We start from the raw sequence: 27,768 nt of genomic DNA, 5'->3' as shown, positions 1-27,768 counted from the left end.
ATTTTTTTGTTCATGGTTTGAATAAAAACAAAGACATACATATACTTGTAAAAATAGATTTATGTAACATAATAAATAGTCATACATAAATTGTAAAATAAATAAATATTTCAGACATATAAATTACAACCATATCATTATAAAAGCTCCAATTTCATTATGCCTTTATGGAAAAGTTAATTAATGCCTTATTCAATTTCATTTCAAAGCAAAATGTGTACAAAAATATCCAAATCTTTTCAGAGTTAAAAATTGGCAGTCTTTACTTTGAACTAAAAATTCATTAAATAAAACTTCTCATAAGCAGTATCAATTGTAGTTTTTTTAGATTTTTACTACTACAAATTTGGAATCATTACACAAATTGATATGAATTATCTATTAAGATACAATCACTAATCATTCTTCTTGTACAGATCTTTAAAATGAATATGTAAAATTTCTTCATCATTTCCATGCATTCTTTCCTTTATTTTGAATGTGTCTATTAGGGCCAACAGATGCTACTTTTCTTTCTATTTTCTTTGACTGCCCTTGAGATTTGCCATTTTGACCCTGACTGGTATCCGGTCTTGATTGAGCACTATCTGATACCTGAAATAAATAATTTAAAAATACAGATTTTCTTATGACTTTTTAGAAGACCAGATTTATGAATTATACAAGTTTACTTAATACAATGGACTACATACTCTCAGTGGATGATTGATGAATGATGGTTATATACTGTCAGCACAAATCAACCTGTCAATGACTTAGAGACAGATAGTTTAATTACTTTAAACTTTGAGGACACATTTAGCACTTCTTTTCTATTTCAACATTTTTTCATCTTTGTAAGCCTTGTTCTAATATTTTGAAAAACAATATGATATTAAAATTAGATTATACAGTAGAAATAAATAGTTGCTCTTTCTCCCTCTCCTTATGTTGGGCTTATCCATCTATCATAGAAGTAGTAAAGGCACATTTACAAAATATATAAGACCTCCTTTCTAGCTCTTTTGGAAAGTTTGGTGATATATGCCATACATATATTCTTAATCATTTTTGTTTAATTCTTTTGTTCTTAATATGAATTTCAACAGTTTTTTCATCATTATAGATACTCACATTTGTTTTAAGCATTTACATTGTGATACAACACATAATGTTTACAAATCTTTTCCACAAATTTTCCCTGAAAAAGGGATGCAGAAGGCTTTCTTTATATACAGAAAAAAGTTTTGGATTTTAGTGATTTATATTTTTCTGCAAATCCACGGGGTTTGTTGGGATTTATTATGATTATATTTCAATACTAAGGTTAGTTTTCTCACCTTTGACATCTGACCTCTCAAATTTTTCTTCACTTTATCCCTTGGCGACCTTGGTGATTCAACTTGTTGTCTAAAATTTACTGTTTTTTGTGGATTTCTAAAATATATATTTTCTAAAGTATTATAATAGCTAATGTCTGTAATCTAATATAGCAATAACAGTGTACACTTAATAAAAAATCACAAATTATTTCAATATTTTTATCAATGCTAAAAATCTGACAGGAAAATCTGGTAGTCATTTGTTATCAAAATTCTACCTCATCATATTTTCTAACTTTAATTATCAATCTTGCATTATTGTTAGTTGTCAAAGATTTGTTTTAAAATAAATCATAATTTCATAGGTTTGTTGATTTTTTTTTTATAATTTGGTATCTTATACGAAGTAGTCAAATTTACAGAAACAATCAAAACTTATGCATGCCAACATATATTGTCCATAATATACAGTGATATATGTTTTGCAAATCAAATGAATATTATACATATGGGAGAAAAAGCTTTTGTCATTTACTTCATTCATTCATTAAATAAGAATGTGTCTATGGGGCCTTTTATCTTGTGGTGATTTGTGTAGGGGTCTGTTGTTTAGGGCCTTATGTATTAGACCCTTAACATATTTTCTATCCACATGATATAATACATACTGTATCTGCATATTTCTAAGTAAGCTGACAATTTCTACTAAATGTTCATCCTCATTAGTTTTTCCTGATAATTGATCCTTATGTTTCTCAAGGTATTTTGAGATTTCTGCCAAATGTTCTGGCTGTAGTACTCCTTGGAAAGAATTGCCTGAAAGAATAATAATTCCAATACATTGTATCTCAAATCGAATAGCTAAACTTAAGTAAACAAGTAAATTGTGATTTAAATTTAATTAAGAAGTAATCATGTTTACTCCATTGAAACATAACTTATATCATGGAAGGCTACAATTTTACTGATTTACCACAAACTAATCCCCAAACACAAAGAGGGCTGAAATAATTTGCACATGGATAACCAAGTTTAAAATTAAAAAAAGTTATTTCACCACAATTTTCCCTTTATGCTGATCTTCTTGTCATGTTACACACCTTCTAGCAGTGAGTAATAATGCTTAATTTCATGATCTAACTCCAAGAGAAAGGAAACAATGTGTGACAGACCATCAAGCTGTTTACTATAGGTCTTCCCCCAATTAATTAGTGGGCCCTAATAATTCATGATATACATACCAACAGCTTTACTGCCCTGTGCCATGGGTACTTTAACAGCTCTCCTGTCTGTTTCGTCATGCAATGCTGGTTTCTCCCGTAATTCTTGTATCCGTGACAATTCTCTCTGTATCTGTGCTGCTTGTGCTGTATCATTTAAATCTAATTCTTCTACAGTTAAATAAACAAATATAAGTTATGATAAACACATCAACACTATACTAGATCAAAATCTCCTTGAAAAGACCAGGATTAAAATAAAAAAATAACTAATGAAATAACTGAAATACCTTGTACTAAATTTTGTTTTTAAATTTAATTATTATGCACACCACCTTTTGATAATAAAATAATTATTTATGCATTATAGTTGTTAATTTAAAAAAAAATAATTAATTAATAATTAAGTTTTATACTTGAAAAATGGTTGTATTGAAAATGAAAATTGTTGAATGTTTAATAACCTTGATTAGTAAATTGTCCTATATCTATTATACTACTAAGAAATATACAATACATACCTGTTTGATCATGAGAAAATATTGATGCATGTTCATCTTGATCTATTACTGGATCACCAGGGGGTTTCTGTAAAAGCTGTAAAGAATGATAACAGTTTCATTTTGTGATCATCACTTTTAAGCACCTCATTTGGGCTATTTCTTGGCAGCAAGTTTTTATTGGTGCAGGAAGCCAAAGTTCCAGAGAAAACCATTGACCTTCGATAGGAAAACTGACAGTCCTAGTCAATTAAGATTGAAGTCGAGTTCACCTGCACCAACAGTATTTGAACTCACAACCTCAGTGTTGACTGGCTGGTGATTACAGTAGTAACTACTTAGACCACTCGGCCACGAAGGCCTTTCTAAACTTTAACCTTGATAATGAACATTCAATCTCCTGTTTTAATTAGCTAAGAAGGAGTCAACCAGCTATTATAGCCATGTTGAAACTGTAGATTTTGTCCTGTTGATAAATCTTGCTAATTTAAAAGTTTTTTTTGCATATTATAGTTTTTAATCTAATAAATAAAAACACAAAAAAAATAAAAATCTATAGATAATAAACAACCCTGTTTTAAGCCATGATGGCCATGTTGGTTGACATTTAAGAGATTCACAAAGCAGAGCATCCCCTTAATAAGTCAACATAAATTACTACCTACCATATGTATATAATGTTGTAACTCTCCCTGTCTGTACTCATGCTCTTCAACTTTATCTGAGATCTCATTGTATTCATTGGCAAGTCTGAAAGTTAGGAAAAGAAATTAAGACATGATGTATTTTTCTAAAGCTTAATTTAAGATCATTTAAGCCATCTATTTACAACTTTTTTATACTATTTTAAGTATAAAAATATACGTTTAGTGTTGTTAAAATGTAAATGGTGGCAATTAAAAGGTAAAATATAACGTATTTGACTAACCAGTAACTTTAAGTTCAGATCATTTTGGCTATCTTTATAATATGTTGGGGCCTTTTATAGTGTACAGTATAGGTTTTCTCATTGTTGAACGCTGTACAGTGACCATGTTTATCTATGTTATTTGAGCTTTGGTAGTTATTTATCCAATTGGCAATCTCACCACATCTTTTTATTTTTTTTCATATACATTTAAAACGTGGTTAAAATATAGATGGTGGCAATTGAACAGTTATAATGTATTTTTTTAAACCTCAATTTAAGATCATTCTAGTCATCTGTATACATCACTTATATTATAAAGTGTAAAAATATCCTTAAAATGTAGTTAAATGGCACAAATAGTTTTCGCTCTAATCCAAAATAGTGAATGCCCTTGCAAGAGGCTTATATTTCTTATTCTAATAATACAAGACATATTACACCATTTTGATCTGATGACATGTAAGGCTAATTCAGGGTTTATGGAAAAAAATGTAAACTTTTGGCATAAAATCATCAAAAAAAAATTTGCCTTACACCACTCTGCTTCATTTTCAATAAAAACAGACAATAACACTCCCTCCTTTTGTAATATTTCTGTTCCACCTCTAACATCTGCCATCAAATCTACAAATACAGTCATTGACAACAGTGTCACACTAATTTCTTTTTTCAAAGTAAATAATTACCTGACAGATTCATTGAGTAAAGGGTCATGGTCCTGTTGTAAAGCTTGCGTTCTTGTCTGTTTGGTTGGTGGGGAGTAACATGCTGAGGGAGGTTGCTGATGAAGATGGGACATATCTGTAATCAAATACATAAAAGATAAACAAACATGACACAAAAGTAACAGAATATTGAACAATATATTGTACTGTCACTGAACTCTACACAGTTTAGCAAAAATTATTAACAAATATGAAAAAAGAAACTGAGGAATCCAAAGCTTGATTTATTTTTAGATGTTTATTAGGTCTTTCCACTTTTCTGTGGAAAGACCTATTGTTTTTCTTCTGATTATTTTTTTTTTCTTCCGCCTAATTTTGTTCTTGCGATAAACATTTGTTTCGCAATATGTCGCTTAGATATTTTGTATATGATATCGAACAGTTTATGCGCTTTTGAAATTTACCCTGCGTAAACGAATACTTTTCTTTGTAGGAGTTATCTCCCCAAACACTGTTTTCCTTGTTATGGCATCTCCTTCGCAACCGTTAAAGATTATGACAAATTTATTTTACAAAATTGTTCGGTACATCCTCAGTAATTTTTGGCGTATTTGGATCGAAGCGATTCGAAGAAATTTTATAGGAGTTATCTATCTTTTCGGAATAAATTTGTCGGTATGTTTTTTTAACTCATAAACCGTTAACCGTATAACCCTGGAATGTTTTTATTTGAGTCCCCTGATTCCTAACTTAGAAAATTAGGTCAAGGTCAGAGGTCAAGGTCATATTTTAGATTTTCATATGTCTTTGATTTCCCTATAACTCTTGAACGGTTATAGATACAAAAAAATTAAGCAGTGAAAAATGCTTGGTACTTCAAGGGGCAACTTTTTTTACATTATGACTATATTGATTTTACCATCATGTAAGGGACATAACTCCCATCGATGGTTTTTAAAAGGCCATTTTTAGGCAAAACTCTTAAACAAACGGTCCTTGACCCATAGGGTCTTTTGCAATGACCTTGTGGAGCAATGACCTTGACGAAGGTTACAAGGTCAAAGGTCAAGGTCATCAAATTATGTGGTTTTGGCACTATTTAAACAGTTTTATGTGTGTTTGAATTTCAACCAACCAACCAACATACCAACCAACCAACCAACCAACCAACCAATCAATCAATCAATCAATCAATCAATCAATCAATCAATCAATCATGATCATGACCAATCAACCAATAATGATCATGATCAATCAATCAATCATGTTTCCGTCTCATGTGTTTCTTATAGGGTTCAACCAACCAACCAACCAATCAACCAATCAATCAATCAATCAATCATGATCATGATCAACCAATCATGTTTCCGTCTCATGTGTTTAATATAGGGTCCAAGATCTTCTTTGTGTCTTTTTCCGTGTTTCAATTGACCCTATCCAATGTGTTTAACCAACCAACCAACCAACCAACCAACCAATCAATCAATCAATCAATCAATCAATCAATCAATCAATCATGATCATGATCAATCAATCATGTTTCCGTCTCATGTGTTTAATATAGGGTCCAAGATCTTCTTTGTTTCTTTTTCTGTGTTTCAATTGACCCTATCCAACGTGTTTAACCAACCAACCAACCAACCAACCAACCAACCAACCAACTAATCAATTAATCAATCAATCAATCAATCAACCAATCAATCAATCATGATCATGATCAATCAATCATGTTTCCGTCTCATGTGTTTAATATAGGGTCCAAGATCTTCTTTGTTTCTTTTTCCGTGTTTCAATTGACCCTATCCAACGTGTTTAACCAACCAACCAACCAACTAATCAATTAATCAATCAATCAACTAATCAATCAATCATGATCATGATCAATCAATCATGTTTCCGTCTCATGTGTTTAATATAGGGTCCAAGATCTTCTTTGTTTCTTTTTCCGTGTTTCAATTGACCCTATCCAACGTGTTTAACCAACCAACCAATCAACCAACCAACCAACCAACCAACTAACCAACTTATCAATCAATCAATCAATCAATCAATCAATCAATCAATCAATCTGTATGACTGTTTAATCATGACAGTTTATTGAAGGAACAAACTCTCAATTATTCAAGAAAAATTGAAATTTAATATTGTTCTTACGTCACTTCTGAAAAAAAAATCCACATGTTCTCTGAAACTACAAGTACAATCGACCTCAAAATTTGCAGTCAGCAGGGCATACATGTACTAAACGTTTATAAAAAAACTTGGTGCAGATATCTCTCAAAGCTTTTCCTAGAGAAAAGAAATGGCAATGCCGTAAAAATAGCTTGCTAGGTCCGTAAATCTCAGTAAAAACCTACAATAAAATGTCCGCTCCGAGTTTGAAATACTAATCTGTGTTACAAACAGGTGCTGAAAAATGTACATTATCAGAAAATAATCAATAAATGTGTTTTAAAGTTACACCGGATCAATTAAATCCAAAACATGCACTACTTGTGAACTGTCATCAAAATGTCAATTTCCTACAATGACAAAAGAAATTACATTGTGTACATTCCATCTCTATAGATGTTGTCTGTTTAACGTCCCCACCTAAAAAGAAATAAAAAGACTATCTTTTCGTTATTATAAACCCGTGTCACGTGATGTGGCGCGCGCGCTGTACCTAAAATAAAAGAAAAACTTTCCAAACTAAACATGAAACTTCTCCGGTAACAATAATATAGACCCCATACAGAAACAAACAAACAAACAAACAAACAAACACCCCCCAATTCAATTAATTTTACAGGGGGAAAGACCCCCTACAATTGCTTTTTTAAAGCAATTGATTTATATTTTGTAATAGTGTTTTTTTTTTATTTACATTAACCTACACAGCTTCTATCTTGTAAGCTACAAAATTTTCAAATTGAGAGATCCCAAAATAATATAAATGCAAAATTTACTATATGCACTTTACTATAGGTAAATAACAAAAAATAAGTTTACAATATGAAGTCTTGAAAACTGATTTCAGGATATCAATCTTCCTTTGATAGTCATACTAAAATTAAATTTACCTGGGTGATGACTAGATAGCTCAGAATCTGGTGGAGCTATAAAACTCTCTTGTTGTTGTGGTGGACGGATAGGCACAGCCATTCCCATTTGGCCAATGTAATCATCCTGATGACTACTCACATGACTAGCATGTGACTTGTTTAAATCATGTGACTGATTGTCCTGTGACCTCAATGATTGTCTAAGCCAATGATCAACAGATTCACTATAAGTTTGTCTATGAGGGTGTTGTTGAACTTGACATGCATTTGATTGAACATGTCCATAGTTTTGTGAATCGTTTTTTGATCCAACCACAGAAGACATCTGGCTCATATTAAGAGCATGTCCTTGATTAACAGAATCATTCCTTGACCCTGTAAAAACTGGAGGGTCAGGTCTGTTGGCATTTAGTAACATTTGTAGATGATTATTAAATTCATCTGTTTCATCTACAGGATAACTAAGAGGAGGATGTGAATCCATAGCAGGAATCTGAGGTGCATGACCTTGAGAAATATTTCCTTCAGGATAACTTTCAGATACATTTTCTTGTTGATAACCTTGAGATATATTTCCTTGGTGATGACTTTGAGATAAATGTCCTTGGTGATGACCTTGAGATACATTTCCTTGGTGATGACCTTGAGATACATTTCCTTGGTGATGACCTTGAGATATGTTTCCTTGATGATGACCTTGAGATACATTTCCTTTGTTATAACCTTGCTTTGAGTTGGGTGAGGATGGATAAGATGCAGGTTTAGTCTCCTCATGGGTACTGTATGACATTTCAGGTCTCAGAGGAAGGGTCTGGTGAGGATCATGGTAAACATCATTGTTCTGTTGGTTAGCAGGTTGTCCATTACCATAGGCAGGGAAAGGTTGTGTTGTGAAGTTTGACAGACTGAAATAAAGAAACAATACTATTCAAACAGTTTGGTGAATAAAGCATGTATGTATATTTTAGCAGACTTTGAGAATCCTCAATATAAAAGCAATAAAGCAATGCAAGGAGGGAAGCTAAAAGAGAAAGAATAATTGAAGCATGTTTTCAAGATCAGATGTGTAAACATTATTTATATACAATAAAAAGAGTCTAGTACTTTCAATAACATACAAATTAAGTTGAATAAATTTACAGAGATTACTTGAATCTAAATACAACACTGTAGATATTTTCTGACTCAAGAATTGTGAGATTGGCATACTGGTAATTATGTAGTTCAAAGATTTTCTGAAATTTTCTTTGCAATAACTTTTAAATTACAAGAACAACCCTCATTTCATATGTGGTCACTTTAAATATCTATTTATTAATTAGGCAGCAAGTCAACAACAAAGTGTAGCTTACCTTTGTAAAAGTTGTTGCATATGCAAAGATGTCTGAAAATCTGTTAGATTTACTTCAGTGGAAACAGGAACTTCATCTCTTGTTATACGAGAGTTATTTCCCCTTTGTGCAGCAGATGGTGCCGGTTCTCTGCTACTAAGGTCAGAGAGTTGAAGTGAGTTGTCATCTCTAGCTCTAGAATCAGTTTCATTTTGAGATAGGCTAAGCTGAGCAACTTTTGATGGACCATTGAACTGTCCTCTCTGTAACATATACATACATCCAAATAAAGTACTGTTTATATAGGATGGACACTTTTTTATAGAAATTATGTGTAAACTTGATCTATTCTCTAACAAATAAATGTAAAAGTCCAGGGAAATGATGCATTTAATCCTATCAATTCTTTTACTATTTTGTTTTTTCCAACATCCTTTATTACCACGTTTTCATTTTTTCATATGTAACTAAAATTAAAATGGTCAACTTGTTTTTATTGGAAACAAAAATAGTCCTGTGAACAGTCTGTCCGAAACAAAATCCAAAAAAAAAATCATTATACCAGAGTGCTTGTAATCCATCATAGTTAAGGAATCTTAATTATGAAAAACATATAAGAATAAAAAGGTAATAACTTTTTCTTCATTTTCATCACTATGCAAGACTTTTTTCGGTGCTATAATTCCTCTTATAAAACTGTGTAAGCTAATTCATATTTTCCATCTTTTAAAATAACTTTTAAATTAACATGCATATGACAAAATTAATGTGAGTAGAGAATTGTAACTATGTTTTATATCTAATAAAGTACCTTTCTCTGAGGAGTAGTAGCCAGCAGACTGAGAGCTTCATTCCATTGTGACTGCATCATTTGTTGAAGTTTCAGCAATATATCAGTTCTAAAATTAAACACAGAGTACGTCAGTGGATAAGCATTGTAAGAGTAGACTGATTTCTGATTACTATCTCTGGTGACAAGTACAAGTGTTAAACAAAAAAATGATTTGCAGATTCAAGAAAAGTGTTGTACTTGCATGAACATTTTTTATCACCACCATGGCAACATAAGGTTGTTTTTACATAAATTACGCTGTTAGTTTTCTGGTTTGAATGTTTTACATTTGTCATTTCAGGGCCTTTTATAGCTGACAATGTGGTATGGGCTTTGCTCATTGTTGAAGGCCTTACATTGACCTACAAGTATTAATTTCTGTGTCATCTGGTCTCTTGTGAAGAGTTGTCTCATTAGCAGTCATACCACATCCTCTTTACTATACTGACTTACAAATCTGCTCAAATGTAATTTTTGATTGATTGTTAGGTGCTTAACATCCAGTGGCAAATATTTCATGCATATTCAGGACGAGAACAAGTTAACAATAAATACAATAGGAAGATCTTGTAATAGAAGCCATCTGAGATGAAGGTGCAGGAAAAAATTAGGGTATATTGGATAGGGACAGGCAACCTACGTAATCCCTCAAAGAGTGGTTGCAAGGGTTCGTAACATGCAAAGACTGGACGTGGCTACAAACTTGATACATCCCTCACAGCCAAACGGACGACCCACTTAGGCAAGCGTTTTACTGCTGGTTTGAAGAATACTGAGTGATCAAATTTCTATTCGAGTCACCCTTGGGAATAGCAAATGTAATCATCTTTTTAATTAATCATAAACCTATTAAAATATAAAGGATTTTTTTCTACTTATGTGCCAGTCTTTGTAAGAATCAGGCAATTTAGGTAAAAATTAAAACATGATTAGAAAAAACCCACCGAGCTAATCATGCTATTTAATACTAACCATCATCCTGAGTTAAAAAGTATTAGTCTTTTGTTTATGTATGTCTGGTAATATCAAATAACTTGGTTAGAAAATTGGTTAGAATGATAGCAAATTACAGAGTTATCTCCCCTTATTTGTTAATTTCTAGTGCATTTCAACCAAATTGTATCTTCTATTACCAGAACAGAAAATGAATGTTATTTTTGTGCATAACTTCATTAGTTGTGTACAATGAATTAACATTCTTTATTTACCTCTGTTTCTCTAGTTTTTGTTTAGTATCCTGTAAATTACTGATTTCTGCTCTGTATGCTTGTAGCCTAAAAATACAAAACTCTTCAAGTTAAGACTTAAGTAACTGAGATCAACATTTTTTATACTTAATCATTCAGTTGCATTTCAAAGTTTGAGTCAAGCTGATAAATTCATATCATTTAAGACAGGCAAAAAGTCTAAGGCTTGTGAAATGATAGAGGTTAATAGTTTATGCATTGGATATGTCAGTGGATTTTGTGGATAAAATGTATTCAATTTTCAAAGTAAAATCAATATTCTTTTGGCTTGTATGCAATACACAACTTTTTCTCAATCCATGAAAATAAATGAATTTGCATTAACCAGTCATTGTTCTCCCCACTGAGCTATATAATGTATTCAAAACAAGTTATCTATAAAAATAATATATGCCTTTAAATAAAGACCTACTTTTCTTCATATTCTTGTATTTGTCTACGATTTTCATCATCCCTGTCTTTTAGCTGTCTATGAAAGTTTGCCAAGTGTTTCTCTAAATCTTCTTTATGACGTTGGTTTAATTCCTTTGTATGTTCATAATGTTTCTCTCTCATCTCACTGTCATTTTTTTCAACACGTTTTTGAAGGTCTGACATCTGATCTGAAATCTAAAATGAACAAAGTTAATAATAAACACTGTTGTATAATACTAAGCAGGTAAGATTTCATGAATATTTTTATATTACCATATTGCAAAATTCAATGTGTAATTAAAACAATATCACTGAGTGGAAATGTAGACATTTGTCTAACCCCGTGTGAACTGGTACCAATATTGTGAAAATTCTAGATGCTGCATGCATATAGCAGGAGATGCTTACACTTTCAAAGCTGATGAACCCACTCAACTTTTAGGCAATATGCATTCATTTCCACTCTGATGTTTGTATTCTTGTTAGCTTAACTTTTGATATATACTGAATACCTGTATACTATATTTATATTTGCTTAAGCTAAATGTAATAAGAAACGACTAAGAAATATAATAAATATTGTAAAACATTAATACATAGAATAAAATTCTAATTGAAGAAAAAAAAATGTAATTTTTCTCAGCATTTTGTTCTTTCTTTTTCTGATTAAATAATAGAGAGAGAATTAAATGCAATACATGTAGTAATTGTCTTTGAAAAAAGTCATAATCTCTCATCTAAGTATCTGCTATCAGCTTTAATTTTCTGTTGTTTGAGTGAAATCACTCAATTACATCAAAAATCTTCTACTTCGACAAATATATGTATCTCTTTTTAAATTTTAACAAATGCAGAATTTTTGTTTTTACCTCTTTTTCCATCTGTGAAGCTAGCTCTGCCTCTAATGTTCTCTGTGAACTTTCAAACTTTGCTTCCATTATACCCATCTCTACTTTGAGGCTTTCCTAAAACAAACAATCGATAACAATAAATGTATAAGGGTTCTTTTCTTTAACTAACTAATGCATCACACACCCAACTAGGAGTAACTACCACCTTGGCAGCTAGATCAGCTAGTAATATGACTATCTATATAACAACCCTTTATCAGAATTTCAATCTTTGCTTTGATTTTTTTTAGTTCTTTGTAAGAGGATAGTGGCATTATCCATATAAGCAATACTTTTTCCTGGCATCAATAACAGCCAACCATCATGTAATTGGATTAGTATGTGGTCTGATCAAGCTTATTAAATTATTTATCAATAATGTGTATTGATTGTTAGTTAGCCGTCTTGGTGAAAATTACCCCATATCTCCTTTTAATCATATTACAAAATCCTCCAATACGAGGTAGAAGGTACAGTTTAAGGCTTACGTTCTGTGCAAGTATTATTATGGCCATTATTATTTCTACACTACAACTCATTTCACAAAAAAATCTTTTGAGAAAAGATACTTGTAAATCATGAACACATCAGTATATTTTACAAATTATTTCAGTTGTAAGATTTTTTGTAAAAAAAAACCAAGGGATGGGTCAAATAGTAAAGATTTAAGTATTATTTTAATTTCACTTTTTCATGGTTGGGTAAATTGTAATGAAAATGTTTTATTCAAAAACAGTTATGTTTTCTTGATCTGCATAGATTTAACATTCAATTTTAAATATTAGAGAAGTTTCAAAACACTTCTGATTTTAGATCATATATAATATACCTTTTCTCTCAGAACAGCATCATGTTCCATTTCCATTTTCTTTATAATTTTCTGTATTTCATGTATTTCTTCTTCCATCACTCTGTTGCGATTTGACAATTCTTCATTTTTGTCCTGATATTAAATATAAATTAGAAAATTACACTTATTTTGTATAACTTTCCAAAATGTAATGAGGTAGTCCAATTACTCACTCACAAAGATGGTGAAGGTTAATATGCCAACTAAGATATATTCATAATATTTTGGATACACAGCAAATTATCCTTTGTAGCCCAGTTTATTAGCATTTTTCTGAACAGTTTTTTTTAAACTGCAAAGCAAGTGAAGATAAAATTTCTATATATTCTAAATCAAGTTAAGAAATTCATAATTTTAAACCAAAATAATAGTTTTTCTGATAGTTTTAAGGACAGAAATTAATTCCAGCAAGTCTTGTATCTTTCTACATGTATTTAAGCAAGCTTCAAATGTAAAAAAAAATATTCTACAATCTATTATAATCATACACATGTACCAACCTTTTCTTGTTGAACAACTTTAACATTAGATTCAGACACCTGGTCTATCTTGTTCAACAGTTCCTGTTCTCTTTTGAACCAATTATCTTGTTCCTAAGAAAAAGAATTAATGGTTGAATATGAGAGAATAGAATTTAGAATAAAAGTCAACATGTCAGGAGTGAATATCCAACTATCCTTGCATGTTTATTAATTCTAATATGATGATCAATCCAAAGTGTTCATGTAAATGAAGCTACACGAAACAACATCAAAGATAAGTGACATAAATCAAAATAGCAATAAACAAAGCTTTCCCTTTTCTACAATAACTTTTTTTAATATTTACAATACATATATGTTTCATAAGAATCCATACTTTCCAGTGACTGACAACAATTGACAGGCATTCGAAAAATATATTTTATTTCTTAAAATCATTTTACATTCCTGACAGTGCATGCCTCCAGTGACAATGTCACAACAATGCATAGGAAAACCAAAAAAAATGTGACATTACTCGTAATTTCACAGCTGTAGCATACAAAAGAAATGAAAAGAAATGAATGCTTCTTGTTAATATAACTATAGGTTGTAAAAGTGTTGATTGTGGACAAATTTTTGTATGAAGCGCAGAAACCTAAAAACAGTACCTGATACATCCGGTCTTGTAGCTGCTGGAATTTTTTATCCATCTGTTCTCTGTTATCCTTTATCATATCTAACTCCTGTTTTATCAAACTTGACTTCTCTCTCTCTGTGTCTAACATCTCCTCAGCATGTCTTCTATTCCTTTCCTTTTCTTCAAACTGCAAGATAAATTACATTAAAAAAAGAATGCAAAGCACTAGACAAATATGTAAAATGTGTGTCAATATTGTTAATATGTATAAAGAATATAATTTATCTTTCCCCTTTATGACAAGAGAAATAAAGAAAAAAATCCACAAAATCCCACCATTTCTTCTTTCTGATTAATTAAAGATACATGTGTATTCTATTCATTCAGTGAACTGCCAATCTGAGGAAAACCCTAATATGGCATATATATTTTTTTTATAATCCACATAATTATTAATAGGTGTACTAAGTGTCAACTTGATGTGAACCACAACAGACTGGAGACAACCTGAAACTAAAATTTGAACCTGACAGTAAGGATGCATGGACAAATAAACTTATGGACAGACAGACCAGACTGGAAACAATATTCACCACTACTAATGAGGTCAAGGCAAACCAGATGCTCCGCAGGGCCCAGCTTTATACAACCGCAGAGGTTGAACCCTGAACGGTTGGGGCAAGTATGGACACAACATTCAAGCTGGATTCAGCTCTAAATTTGGATTGTGATTAAATAGTTGACACAGCATAGGTTTCTGACACAGAATGAATGTGGTCTAATAAACTTAAAATTTGTTTTTTGCCTTTGAGCAATTCACTATGCTGTTGAATATTAATCCTCTCAAAAAAAATGTTTGAAGAAATTTTCTTTTTATTTATGAAATCTGAAATGAGAAAAATTGACCCCCCCCCCCCTAATTTTTTTTTCACATCCCCTTTACCTTATTCCAAAACTGATCTCAATTCAAATTACTAATGGAGTTTTCAGCAATAACTACTCATTTAAATACATCCTAAAATATTAAAATTAAAAAAAGTGCTTGTTATCACTGAATGGTAAAGATTTTTTTAATTTATCAGTTGGTAGTAAAAGTGAATATACATTGTATATTGTATAAGTTGATTCAACTACTATTCTGGACAAAGAAAGATAAGTCCAATTGAAAATCTCTTGCTATTGTGCAATATTGTGCAATTAGATATTTCTTGCTATTGTGCAATACTGTGCAATTGAAAATACTTGCTATTGCACAATACTGTGCAATTGAAAATTTCTTGCTATTACACAATACTTAATATAATAATTTTGAATCCTGATTTGGACCAACTTGAAAACTGGGCCCATAATCAAAAATCTAAGTACATGTTTAGATTCAGCATATCAAAGAAGCCCAAGAATTCAATTTTTGTTAAAATCAAACTTAGTTTAATTTTGGACCCTTTGGACTTTAATGTAGACTAATTTCAAAAGGGGACCAAAAATTAAGAATCTACATACACAGTTAGATTTGGCATATCAAAGGACCCCAATTATTCAATTTTTGATGAAATCAAACAAAGTTTAATTTTGGACCCCGATTTGGACCAACTTGAAAACTGGGCCAATAATAAGAAATCTAAGTACATTTTTAGATTCAGCATATCAAAGAACCCCAAGGATTCAATTTTTGTTAAAATCAAACTAAGTTTAATTTTGGACCCTTTGGACTTTAATGTAGACTAATTTCAAAAGGGGACCAAAAATTAAGAATCTACATACACAGTTAGATTTGGCATATCAAAGGACCACAATTATTCAATTTTTGATGAAATCAAACAAAGTTTAATTTTGGACCCCGATTTGGACCAACTTGAAAACTGGGCCAATAATAAGAAATCTATGTACATTTTTAGATTCAGCATATCAAAGAACCCCAAGGATTCAATTTTTGTTAAAATCAAACTAAGTTTAATTTTGGACCCTTTGGACCTTAATGTAGACCAATTTGAAAAACTGGACCCAAAATTAAAAATCTACATGCACAGTTAGATTCGGCATATCAAAGAACCTAAATTATTCAATTTTTTGATGAAATAAACAAAGTTTAATTTTGGACCCTTTGGGCCCCTCATTCCTAAACTGTTGGGACCAAAACTCCCAAAATCAATCCCAACCTTCCTTTTGTGGTCATAAGCCTTGTGTCAAAATTTCACAGATTTCTATTTAATTATACTAAAGTTATGGTGCGAAAACCAAGAAAAATGCTTATTTGGGCCCCTTTTTGGCCCCTAATTCCTAAACTGTTGGGATCTCAACTTCCAAAATCAATCCCAACCTTCCTTATGTGTTCATAAACCTTGTGTTTAAATTTCATTGATTTCTATTTTCTTATACTAAAGTTATTGTGTGAAAACCAAGAATAATGCTTATTTGGGCACTTTTTTGGCCCCTAATTCCTTAACAGTTTGAACAAAAACTCCCAAAATCAATCCCAACCTTCCTTTTGTGGTAATAAACCTTGTGTCAAAATTTCATAGATTTCTATTTACTTGAACTTAAGTTATAGTGCGAAAACCAAGAAAATGCTTATTTGGGCCCTTTTTTGGCCCCTAATTCCTAAACTGTTGGGACCAAAACTTCCAAAATCGATCCCAACCTTCCTTTTGTAGTCATAAACCTTGTGTTTAAATTTCATAGATTTCTATTTACTTAAATTAAAGTTATAGTGCGAAAACCAAAAGTATTCAGACGACAACGACGCTGACACCAATGTGATACCAATATACGACCAAAAAATTTTCAATTATTGCAGTTGTATAAAAAGCTACTCTTCCTTAATGTCTATACTAACATGATACTGACTTTATTAGGTGAGCAACACATACCTGTGATCTAAGTTCCTCTACAGTGGTTTCTGCTTCATCTCGTTCCACTCTCACCACTTCTAAAGCTTGAGCCATGTCTTGTTCAAAGGAATCTATCACCTGTAATGCAATATAAAATTCACATTAAACTTGAAGTGTTTCATATTAGTTCACTTTAATATAAAATCTTATGGCCAAAATCCATACCCTATCCCTCTTTCAAAATAGTCCATTGTTTTCCAGTAACAATTGACCCATCAAAGCATCTTGCTATCATCAATATCTAAATAACAGTATAATAATGAAATGATATATTGACAAGTTGCAATCAGTCCTGAAATCCTTGAGTCTTAATATTTCCAGTGCCAATTTTTTTTTTTTTTTTTTATAATTCAGACTTCAAATGTCACAAAAAAAAAGTATTAAATGTCAAATATATTTTAACCCATAGACTGGACAAAAAAATTAAAATTATTGCTATTCAAACTTCCTTTTTTATACTGTCAAAAATATCATTATTGAAGAGCATTTAGACTCTCTAAACTTAATGTTCTGTATGTGCCTGTCCAAAATCAGGAGCCTAAAATTCAGTGGTTGTCATTTGTTGCTGTGTTACATATTTTTTGTTCATTATTTTGTACATTTGCTCATTGTTGAAGGCTGTACAGTCTACTATAGGAGTGAATCTATGTGTCTTTTTTTCTATTAAAACTTGATAGGCTATAAAACTGCAGCAGTCATTGATTTATTACTGTTTAAAAAAAATAAAACTATACTTTGTTTTTTAATTTACTGAATCAATAAGAGGACACTCATAAAAATGCCTTGCTTGCAGCAATTTATTTTTTAAAAATCTGCATAATGTAAAAATATAAAGAAACAAGTTTAAAAGAATACCGTAGAAAGGCGTGTAAAGTCCACGGTTTTTTACCCTGGGAATGAAATTGATGGAAGGGGTGCGGACTATGCAGTACTATAGGATTTCATGACATTTTTTTCCAGAGTTGGGATATGATGTTGAACGAGGTTTGGCCAAGTAAACAGAAACATCATGTGTTGTCAACGTTATAATGTATTCTTGACAACTCTTTGTATTATTTAGAAATAAAATAAACAATCTAACTCTATTCTTGACTACTCTTTGTTATTTTTGTTAAATAAAATAAACAATTTAACAGTGTTGACTTAGTAATTTGCATAAAAATCAGCCTTTGATCGAATGTCCGCTTTGTTTTGGATTTGGTCAAATTTGTGTCATTGCATCTTAACAGTGTACCTGAATACTGAATATCAATGAAAGATCGATCTCGGCAAAAAAATATATATAAAAAATACCCCAAATTCGGCATTTTCTGTCATTGTTCGCGGACCTGATCTTGTCAAAAGTTGCCGTGGACTATACAGGCGAACTAGACTTTTTCTTCGATATTTGGGGATGAAGAGGGGGTGTGGACTATACACAAATGCGGACAATACAAGGCTGTATACGGTACCTTCTGTTGTTTGTTTATTGTTTCCTCTAATTTCATTTTCTCCTGTCTATTTTTCTCCAGTGATATTGTCTTCTCATGATCTTGTACCTTCCATCCTTCCAATACTTTACCTAATTGCTAGAAAAAAAGAAAAAAAAAGTCATTTAGTTTATGTCACATACAGATTCATATAGATAATCAGTAACTCAACTAACTAATACTTTATTTAATTTGTGAATTTGTTAAAATCATCTTTTTTTACATGTGAAATAATCAACTTAAATATATTTTTCCATTAGCTTTCAGTTATCATGGTTACTGCGTTTTGTTAGATGTCTTTAAGGGGTGAGGTAAGGGGGATGGGTTGAGAGATCTCAAAAATATTTAACCCGGCCACATTCTTTATGTGTCTGTCCAAAATCAGATGCCTCTCGTTCAGTGTGATGTTGGCTCAAGTCTGTCATAATTGTTTTTTCATAAATTGTTACGTTAAAATTAGTATTCAGAATTGAATTGTTTTAAATTTTTCATGCCAGGACTTTTTATAGCAGACTATACTGTATGACTTTCCTCAATGTTGAAGTTTGTATGGTTACCTAATTTTGTGGACAGTTTCCTCATTGGCAATCATACCTCATCTCCTTATTTTTATACTATTCAAAAGTCTATTTGGTGATTTACCTTGTCTAACTGTTCAATCATTATATCTTTCCGTTTATCTGTGGACACAGCAACTGCTAACTGTTGTTGTGTTTCTAAATGCTGTGAAAAGAAGTATGAATTGTATTAAAATGTACTGTATATCCATGAAAGGGGAGATAATTCAAATTGTCAGTGTTACCTACATATCATGCATATGGAAGGCATAAAACATATATATAATAAAATATCAAAACTGCCTGATATTGTTTTATAAATACTTGATCATAAATACATATATGGCAAAATATAAACATTTGTATAAAATAAGCCTTTTTTGGTTCATTTGTCATTTTTGATTTTATGAGAAACTAGCCAAAGATATCAAAATTTAAAATACAGTGAAAGTAGTCCTTATTATCCAAATGACATGCATATATGCAAAGTTATTTTAAACATCAGTACAAAAACTCTACACATGAAAATTTAAATTCAGAAACATAAATATTTTTACATAACATGAAGCAACTTACATCACTGTTACCTAGAACTAACCTTTATATTCAGCTTCTGTATTTGTTGTTCACAATGCTGAAACAAAACAAGATATGATTTTATACATATGTGGATGACATTAATTAACAAATAATAATTCATACTCTGCATTATACACAATGTCCTTACATATTAATTCCTTGATTGGGACATCCCAAATGTGACTGATCACTAGATGTGTACTTGCCATGAGAAACATGACAGGTGAAACTAGTGGAGTAGGAACTGTCTACCCTACCAGACTCAAATCTCAAACCTATTTTCTTCTGGTCATGAGGTTGTGATTTTGTTCTACTTAAAAGTTTTTGAATACCCCTTGGTAACTTTTATATAATATTTAAAAACATTATACCTTTCTTCTATATCTTTCTTTTTCTAAAATTTCTCTCAGTCTTGTATTTTCATTCTGTACAGATACATCATTTCTATTTATAGAAGAGTTATCTGTCCACATACAGGCTGTGATACTTGGAAAATTCTCCAGTAACTCGGATACATTGTCCTGACCATTTCCACTAAAAGAACAATGGGGATAAAATGATATTTAACTATCAAGAAAAAGAATTAGATATATTAATCAATAACAGAAATAGGTTATTTTTGGCTATACTCATTTCCCCTCATTGTGAGGTCCATATCGCTTCACTATATACTCAGTCATCCTGCTAGTGAGATTTATAAGCATTCAAATCAAAAAAAAATTTAATGCTTTAGTATTTTTTTGTTAAAGGAGTGTTTTTCAGATGCTTTTTAAGTGTATAAATAGGAAAGGTAAATTCATAAGACAGCCCTGAATAACCCATTAAAAAATTTAAAAAGTCTTTTCAAATATGAATGACACATTAGACTATGTGCAATTGGAATTAGAATTAGATGTGACTACCAATTGTCCTTTTGAATGGATTTTGCAGTCATTCCCTGCAATAGATGCCTTTGATTTAATATAAAACAGTAAATATGTTACCGCATTACTGAATATTCCACATTTCCTGGATATTGTTCAATTTGAACTTCCTCATGCTCGTCATTGAAGTCAAATGATTTTGCTCCTACAAATAAGAAAGAAAATTAAGTTAGTCAACTCACCATTTTCAAATTTTATTGTGTATTGAATTGTTTCCAACCCATTAAAATGTATTTCATTAAAAAAATAATGTCTACTGTTTAAATTGTATTCAAAGGATAAGTAATGATGACATTTTTTTTTTATAAAAAAGCCGGCTTGTTTACTATATTCTAACATAACAATACATTTTAAATACCAAAATGCAGCTATTTTACTCTGTTCAGCTGTTATATTTGCTGGCACATGAAATGCAACCATATAATAAAATTGAGAATGAAATGGGGAAACTACTGGCAACAAGAGGATTAAATAATAAATATCATATTTCATTCTTTACTTAATCACACATTTGACTGACCTTCTGGTATCTTTCGTCCCTCTCTTCTTTAACAAGTTCATAAATTACATCAAACATTTTGTGACTTACCCATTATAGAATTAGATTCACTAGTGGATAATTTCAACATATTCTTCAACTGACTACGAACATCTTCCATTCCCTGTACATCTAAACTACTATCCTACAATGGAAGTTAAAAATATATAAAATAAGATACCTGTAAATTGATTCAGTTATTTTTCTTGACAAGTTTGTGTCGCTAGATAATCTCTAAAATATTTTTATTTCCTTACCAATATTTCTAATTCAATTCAACTATGATTGCATTATTCTTACATGAACCAGAAAAAAAAGGCTGACAAAATTTTACCTTTAATATTTGTTTTTAATCTCACAGAGTAACAAACCTACGTTAGAGATTAATTCAAAAAATCGTAATTTTTAAGTTAAAAAATAATTTTGCCAAATCATTTTCTACGCATGATAATCTAAATCCAAGCCATCAGAAAATCAACTCAAAACTGTAACATAGCTTGCTTTAAATCCAATTCTTATGAACATGAAAACTTACATGTGCTTCAGAATAATGTTCCATTTGTGAGACAGGTGAGTAATCTTCCTTTGTCTTGTGTTGCTCTGAAGTCCTACCACGGTCTACTTTGTTTCCTCCTTTATTCACTGGCACACCACCATATCTACTTTGTTCATCTGTAGGCTGACCAATATTACCTCTAGTTACTGGTACACTATTAACTCTACTCTGGCCCTGTACAGCCTGTCTAGTATTCCTGCTTGCTGGAAAAGAATCTCCAACTTTGTTTATTCTTTCAGTTGACTGTCCACTACCCATTCTCACATTTCCTTTAGCTTTGACAGGTGGCTGAGAAGTCTTTTCCTGTGCTCTTCCCTTTGGTTCCTCTCTTACTAATCTAGATTTTGCATGCTGGGCAAGAACTTCCCTCTTCTGTGCTCCTTTTTCCAAGTAGGATTGTTGATCTCTGTTTCCTTGCCCTTTTGCATAATTCCATGGTTTTTTATCGACAGGCTTTCCCTCTGGTTTGTTGCTTGCTGGCATCTGAGACCTACTTGTGTCCTTCATCTGTACATCATGTGTTGTTGAGGTCATTGCCTGCTCTCTTCCACCACTGGGTGCATGCTGATTTACTACTGCTGACATTTGAGCCATGCTCTGTACTTGCTGGTTCCTATTGACTGGTACCTTATTTTGATGAGGGTTATAAACTCTATCCTGACCTGAGTGAATACTGGCAGTATTTGATTGAAGATTTTGTTGTGAAGGAAGAAACCTTTGGGTTTGTGGTTCATCAAGGTCAATTAGTTTCTGGCTGAATCCTCCACTCTGATTTAAACTATCAGGAGTCAGAGGACTATGACCAAACTGATTTTGTTGTGGAACTGACACAAATATTTCTCTCGTTTCAAACAGCTGTGAATGCTGTAGACTTGGACTTATACTGTGATGGTGGGGAGACTGTCCATGACTTGGTGAATACTTTGGTGACCTTCTATCCCCACCAAATGTTGGAATAGATTGTTGTGGTGAATTTCTAACCACTTTCTGTATATTCTGTCCTTGTGTTTGGTAATTATCTTTAAATGGAGAAATATCTGTTTCATTAAGTGTTTGTTGAGTAAGTTCAAAGTTTTCATGTGTGTTTTCATAGTTAACGTTCGAAGAGACTTTTGGTCTCATTTGTTGTCTTGACAAGGACGGAGATTTCATACCTGAATCAAAATGCTCTTCTTGATAATTATTTAGATCATGTAAAGGGGAGAAAATAACCTTACTATCCAGTTCCTCTTCTGGATCACTTTGATTTGGGGAAGTTTTCAACTCATAAAAATTTCCATCAGGGGAGTCATTACGGTTCATTCCTGAATTTTCAATAAACTGTTCTCTAGTGATCATTGAAATACTTCTGTTATTATGTTCAGGAGTTGATGCAGATCTATTGATTCCTCTTGGCAGAATAACATCAGTCATAGCAGTTTCATCAAGAGCAGAGAAATCTAGCTGTTTGATTGGACGAAATACCACTGATTCACTATCACCAGCCACAAAACCTGAGCTCTGTGAAAACATTGGGCTTCCATCTGGACGAGATCGCTGATAAGCTGCATTATTTCCTGTTTGCTCTTGTTGGTTATTACCTATTTGAATGAGCTCTTCATCTCTTAGCATACTTTCATTTTGAGAATTCAATCCATCTCCTTTACTCATAAATGACTGTCCTGGGAAATCACTAGGATCCATGTCTTCAAAATTTTGCCCAAGAAATTGAGAATTTGGCTCTAAATATCTTTGAAAGTCAACTGCATTGTCCTCATCCATATAAAGCTGTTGATCATTTTCATATGGTCCATCCTGGCCTGTTTGTTGCAAGCCATGTATTAAACGGTTAGTAAGTTCCTGGTTAAATTGGCCTTCCATCTTTGACCCTCAGTAGCTAAAAAAATAAAATAAGAATAGTGTCAAACTTCTTGTACTAAATATATATACATTTTGTACATTAAAATTAAATATCAATGATTTTTATTTATAAATATTTTTTATATTGGGGCCTGCAAAGTTTTTTTTCAGTCCACCTTTCATATTATTATAAAATTCATAAACATTTATAAACTACACTGAATTCATATATACACGATATACATGTATTTATTTTTATTCCTTATAAATATTTTTCATATTGGGCCGACCCACTTTGCACAGATCAACATGAATGCAATGTTGACAACACTAATGCCTGACAACTAGCATGTCTAGGATAACTTTTTCTTGCTTTTGCGACAAACACAATGCACACTTGAAAAAACAAATCTCTGTTCAAGGCACTTGCTTCAGGCAATGATGAAGGCAAAATGAGATTTGAGACCTTTAACAATGCTTGAAACAAGAGCCTGTGATCTCTGTACTTCCAATTCTACAACATATTTTAAAGTAACACTTCAAGGTATAACCTTGTCGCTTTTGAAATTGGTGCCACTTGTATATCATGAACACTTGATGTCTTACAACAATCAGTTTTCCTATGAGGCTTCAGACATTTACTATTGTTACAGGGATCTCCATGACCTGTTTTATGATGGAGGCCCGCCACATTTAAAATATCAACTGCCATTGCAAAAGATCCCTGCGATCGTTAAACTATCTTCCTCCATCGTCAAATGATACATGTACACACCATTGTCAGAATTTGTTTTTCGTTATTCTAGCAGCAGTCATTTTTGTAAGCAATTATAATGAGGTCCAAGTGAAAGTCTTGGGGTTGTATAGAAGTGGACCTGTGAATAACTCGGATGGATGGTATACAGTTTGAAAAAAGGGGGAAAAGTGTTGCACATGTTGTAGACCTGGAGATATAAAGGTAGTCCAAATAATTATGACGTCTGTCAAGGCAGACGTCATAATTATTTGGACTAACATAAAGATAGCCTAACGAGGAAAATATTCTTTGGCTTAATTGATTAGAGCACTGCTTTTAGATCCTGAGATTGAGGGTTTGTATCCTGCTTGTACAATTCATGGATTTTCACAACTTAATAAAGTTAATATTATAAAATTTTAAAAATGATATCATTGTCATTGATCCAGTAGTCAGTACTGACACAACTGAGAAAGACTTCTGTAGACTCCCTATGTACCTGGACTCAGCTGGTGTTAATCTATTGCGAACCCTGAAAGTTGATGAAATTTAAATTTCGAACACCAAGTTTGTTAAAATTACATGTTAAATGTTTACAGATCGTGTAGAAACACGACTAATTATTCAAAAATCGACAAAAATGTTTAACGGTTTTTATATATATTTGCAGTGTAAGGGGAGGTACGTGATATGTTTCTGTCTTACTTTAAAGTGTTGTCAATAGTGGTTGAATATCATTCTAATCTGAGGATGGTAAGATGGAAGAAACTGTCAAACAAAAATTCATAAACAACTTTCCATGTTTGTTCATGCGCAATGAAAGCTGTTCGGTGGTTTCTGACTTTTTCTTGGGTGCGAAGGAAACAGTCAGAGATGAAATAATAAAATAAAAACACAAACGGGACAGTCAAACACTTCCGTGTTTGTTTCTAAATTAATTTTAAAACTCTTCAAAAGTAGAAGTGAACCACTGTGAAGTGAACCGACCGTGCTATTTATAGTAATACCGACTGTGCAAGGGTTGTATAGCCAGGTATAAACTGTTTGATTCTGAAATGTCTTGATTATTTTTTTTATTTCAGAAGTGATGTTTGTTACCATTGAAAACAGACGGAACATGTATTCGAAGTTAGGGTTTTCAAGTAAAAAGTTCTTGCTACAGTTTAAAAAAAAATTCCTTATCCATCGGGGGAGGGGGCACAATCCTATATAGATCAATATAAAATGTGATAGGACGTGCCGCTGAAATGATCCTGAAATAGGTCGCATTATCCAGCTTGAATATATATAAGTAAATACTGAGGTTGGGAAACTATAACACATATATGATAAAGTAAATAAAGTTTTCATTACTTGGTATATGCCGGAAAAGCCCTGTACCTTGTAATCTTGGTCTTATTGCTGTGTTTTTATCCACAAACTTCTCCTCTCTTGACACTTTGGTATTCCACTTTTCCAACACACCGCACACAAAACAAAATCAATATAGATACAGGTTACATTTTTAATACGCAATATATAAAAAAGACATACATTAAAAAAATCTAATTATATGAAAAAGGGTTGGTCAACAGAACCCCAACGACTCTTCAGTAAACTCTTGATGTGCCCCATTCCCCCCCCCCCCACCTCTTCGACCCCCCCCCCCACCCCCCCCCCCCCCCACCCCACCCCAGCCCTTCAGCCTTTTCCCCAACCTTTTTTGCCGCTTAGTTCTGAATAATGTTTTCAAGGGGACTCCCAAAATATCATTGTGACTTGATGGATCTGACTGGGGTTCTCTACAATAATAGCATGTATTAGAATGCTACCATAAAAACCGCACTGAAAAGGTTAAGAAAATGGATAAGGGTATATCTTTGAGAAGGTTTTGTATGAATTCTGCTTCATATGAGTATTAAAGCAAATCGACAGTAAGGGTTATGATTAGTACCCATTTGAAAGGAGTATTTCTTTTGAACTATATATCCACCAAACTCAGCAATTATGTTGTCGATTTAAAAAAAAAAAAGCTCACCACTTTGCTTGTATCGTCTTTGTTGTTAAAATCAGTGTGGTTCTTTGCAAAGTAAGAATTGTCATGATTCAAAGTAAAGAATTTGCATCTTTCACATTTTTGTATAAAAGACGATTCGATCTTTTCATTTAGCATTCAAAATAGTTGTTGAAAGTGAGAAAAATCAAAAGTTTTGATAAATGTTAATTGTAAAGATTGTAATTGAAGAATATGAAGACACCGCATGTTGAATAAACCTCATCGCAATATTACTGAAGGCCATCTTTTGAAAAAAAAGTCAACTTCTCAAAGGCTTATTATTTTATAAAGCAATTTTATTCTTTATCGTCCTGAACATGCATGAAATATTTGCCACTGAATGTTAAGCAATATACAATCAATCAATATATTCTTTCTCGCTATTGATGCGAACAGCCATAACTTCTAATTTACAAATTTGAAGAGACAATATGTTTATAGGCAAAAACTAGATCGATGTTTACGAAAACATAGTCGTTAAAAATCGATATATTTCAGGAAAACTAATCACGATTTTAACATTGATATATCTAAAGAACTCTGGATTCCGTAAATGTTTATGTTATCCAGATTATTACAGATTAACAATTTTCTGGTCAGTGAGGGATCCAGAAGGGGGCTCCGGGGTTGGAACCCCCTTTTTTGGACGATCAATGCATTTGAGGCAAAAACTAAGGCATTTCTACCTCAGGAATAGATCACCTTAGCTGTATTTGACACTACTTTTAGGAACTTTAAGTCCTCAATGCTCTTCAACTTCGTACTTTATTTGGCCCTTTAAACATCTTTTGATTCGAGCGTCACTGATGAGTCTTTTGTAGACGAAACGCGCGTCTGGCGTTAATATAAAATTTTAATCCTGGTATCTATGATGAGTTTATTTGAACGGGGACATATAGTTGGACGTGTTGCCCCCCTTTTCAAAATAACAGAATCCGTCCCTGCTTTCTGTAATTCGTTCAACCATTATCAGATTACTAGGTTAAACGGATACTTTTAGTAAATATATACCTCACAGTAGTTTACCTTCAAACACTTTATCAAAGAAAACACATCGTTGACTTTTGTTTACCAGTATCACAAGATGGTGTAACTAAATCTTGTCTATTGTTCCAGATTCACCAATATTAACTAAGTCTACAGATCGTATCAATTCGTAATCTGATCAAATTCACATCCAGCCAAAGTAAATGTAACGCAAGTTTGAATTATTTTGGAAAAGCACTTTTTTATTTATTTATTATAGAAATAGGACTAATTCAATTGAAATTAGAAAACATTGCATTGTTTAACGGCAATGTTTATTAAAGATAATGAAATTTCTGCTTTCAACTGCATATTTG

The 27,768-nt window shown here is 32.1% G+C and overlaps 1 protein-coding gene across 1 annotated transcript; it reads right to left on the bottom strand.

The window, feature by feature from the left end:
* Positions 1-42: 42 nt before the first annotated feature.
* LOC143068491 (uncharacterized) lies at positions 43-25,234 on the bottom strand. The gene is made up of 25 exons (XM_076242587.1): positions 25,096-25,234; positions 21,795-23,691; positions 21,311-21,404; positions 20,782-20,866; positions 20,170-20,332; positions 19,818-19,853; positions 19,305-19,385; positions 18,645-18,761; positions 17,173-17,271; positions 14,337-14,492; positions 13,705-13,797; positions 13,184-13,297; positions 12,334-12,429; positions 11,463-11,659; positions 11,012-11,077; positions 9,783-9,870; positions 8,993-9,234; positions 7,659-8,545; positions 4,618-4,732; positions 3,687-3,771; positions 3,043-3,118; positions 2,543-2,692; positions 1,970-2,117; positions 1,320-1,416; positions 43-594 (listed from the first exon to the last, which is right to left on the bottom strand). Exons 2-25 carry the CDS (start codon positions 23,673-23,675, stop codon positions 448-450), a joined length of 5,313 nt encoding a protein of 1,770 aa, XP_076098702.1. The 5' UTR covers positions 23,676-23,691; positions 25,096-25,234; the 3' UTR covers positions 43-447.
* Positions 25,235-27,768: the final 2,534 nt, after the last annotated feature.

This window comes from Mytilus galloprovincialis, chromosome 3, assembly GCF_965363235.1.
Source record: "Mytilus galloprovincialis chromosome 3, xbMytGall1.hap1.1, whole genome shotgun sequence".
NCBI lineage: Eukaryota > Metazoa > Mollusca > Bivalvia > Mytilida > Mytilidae > Mytilus > Mytilus galloprovincialis.
The sequence above is the reverse complement of the archived record's forward strand: the minus strand, read 5'-3'. Positions and strand labels throughout refer to the sequence as shown.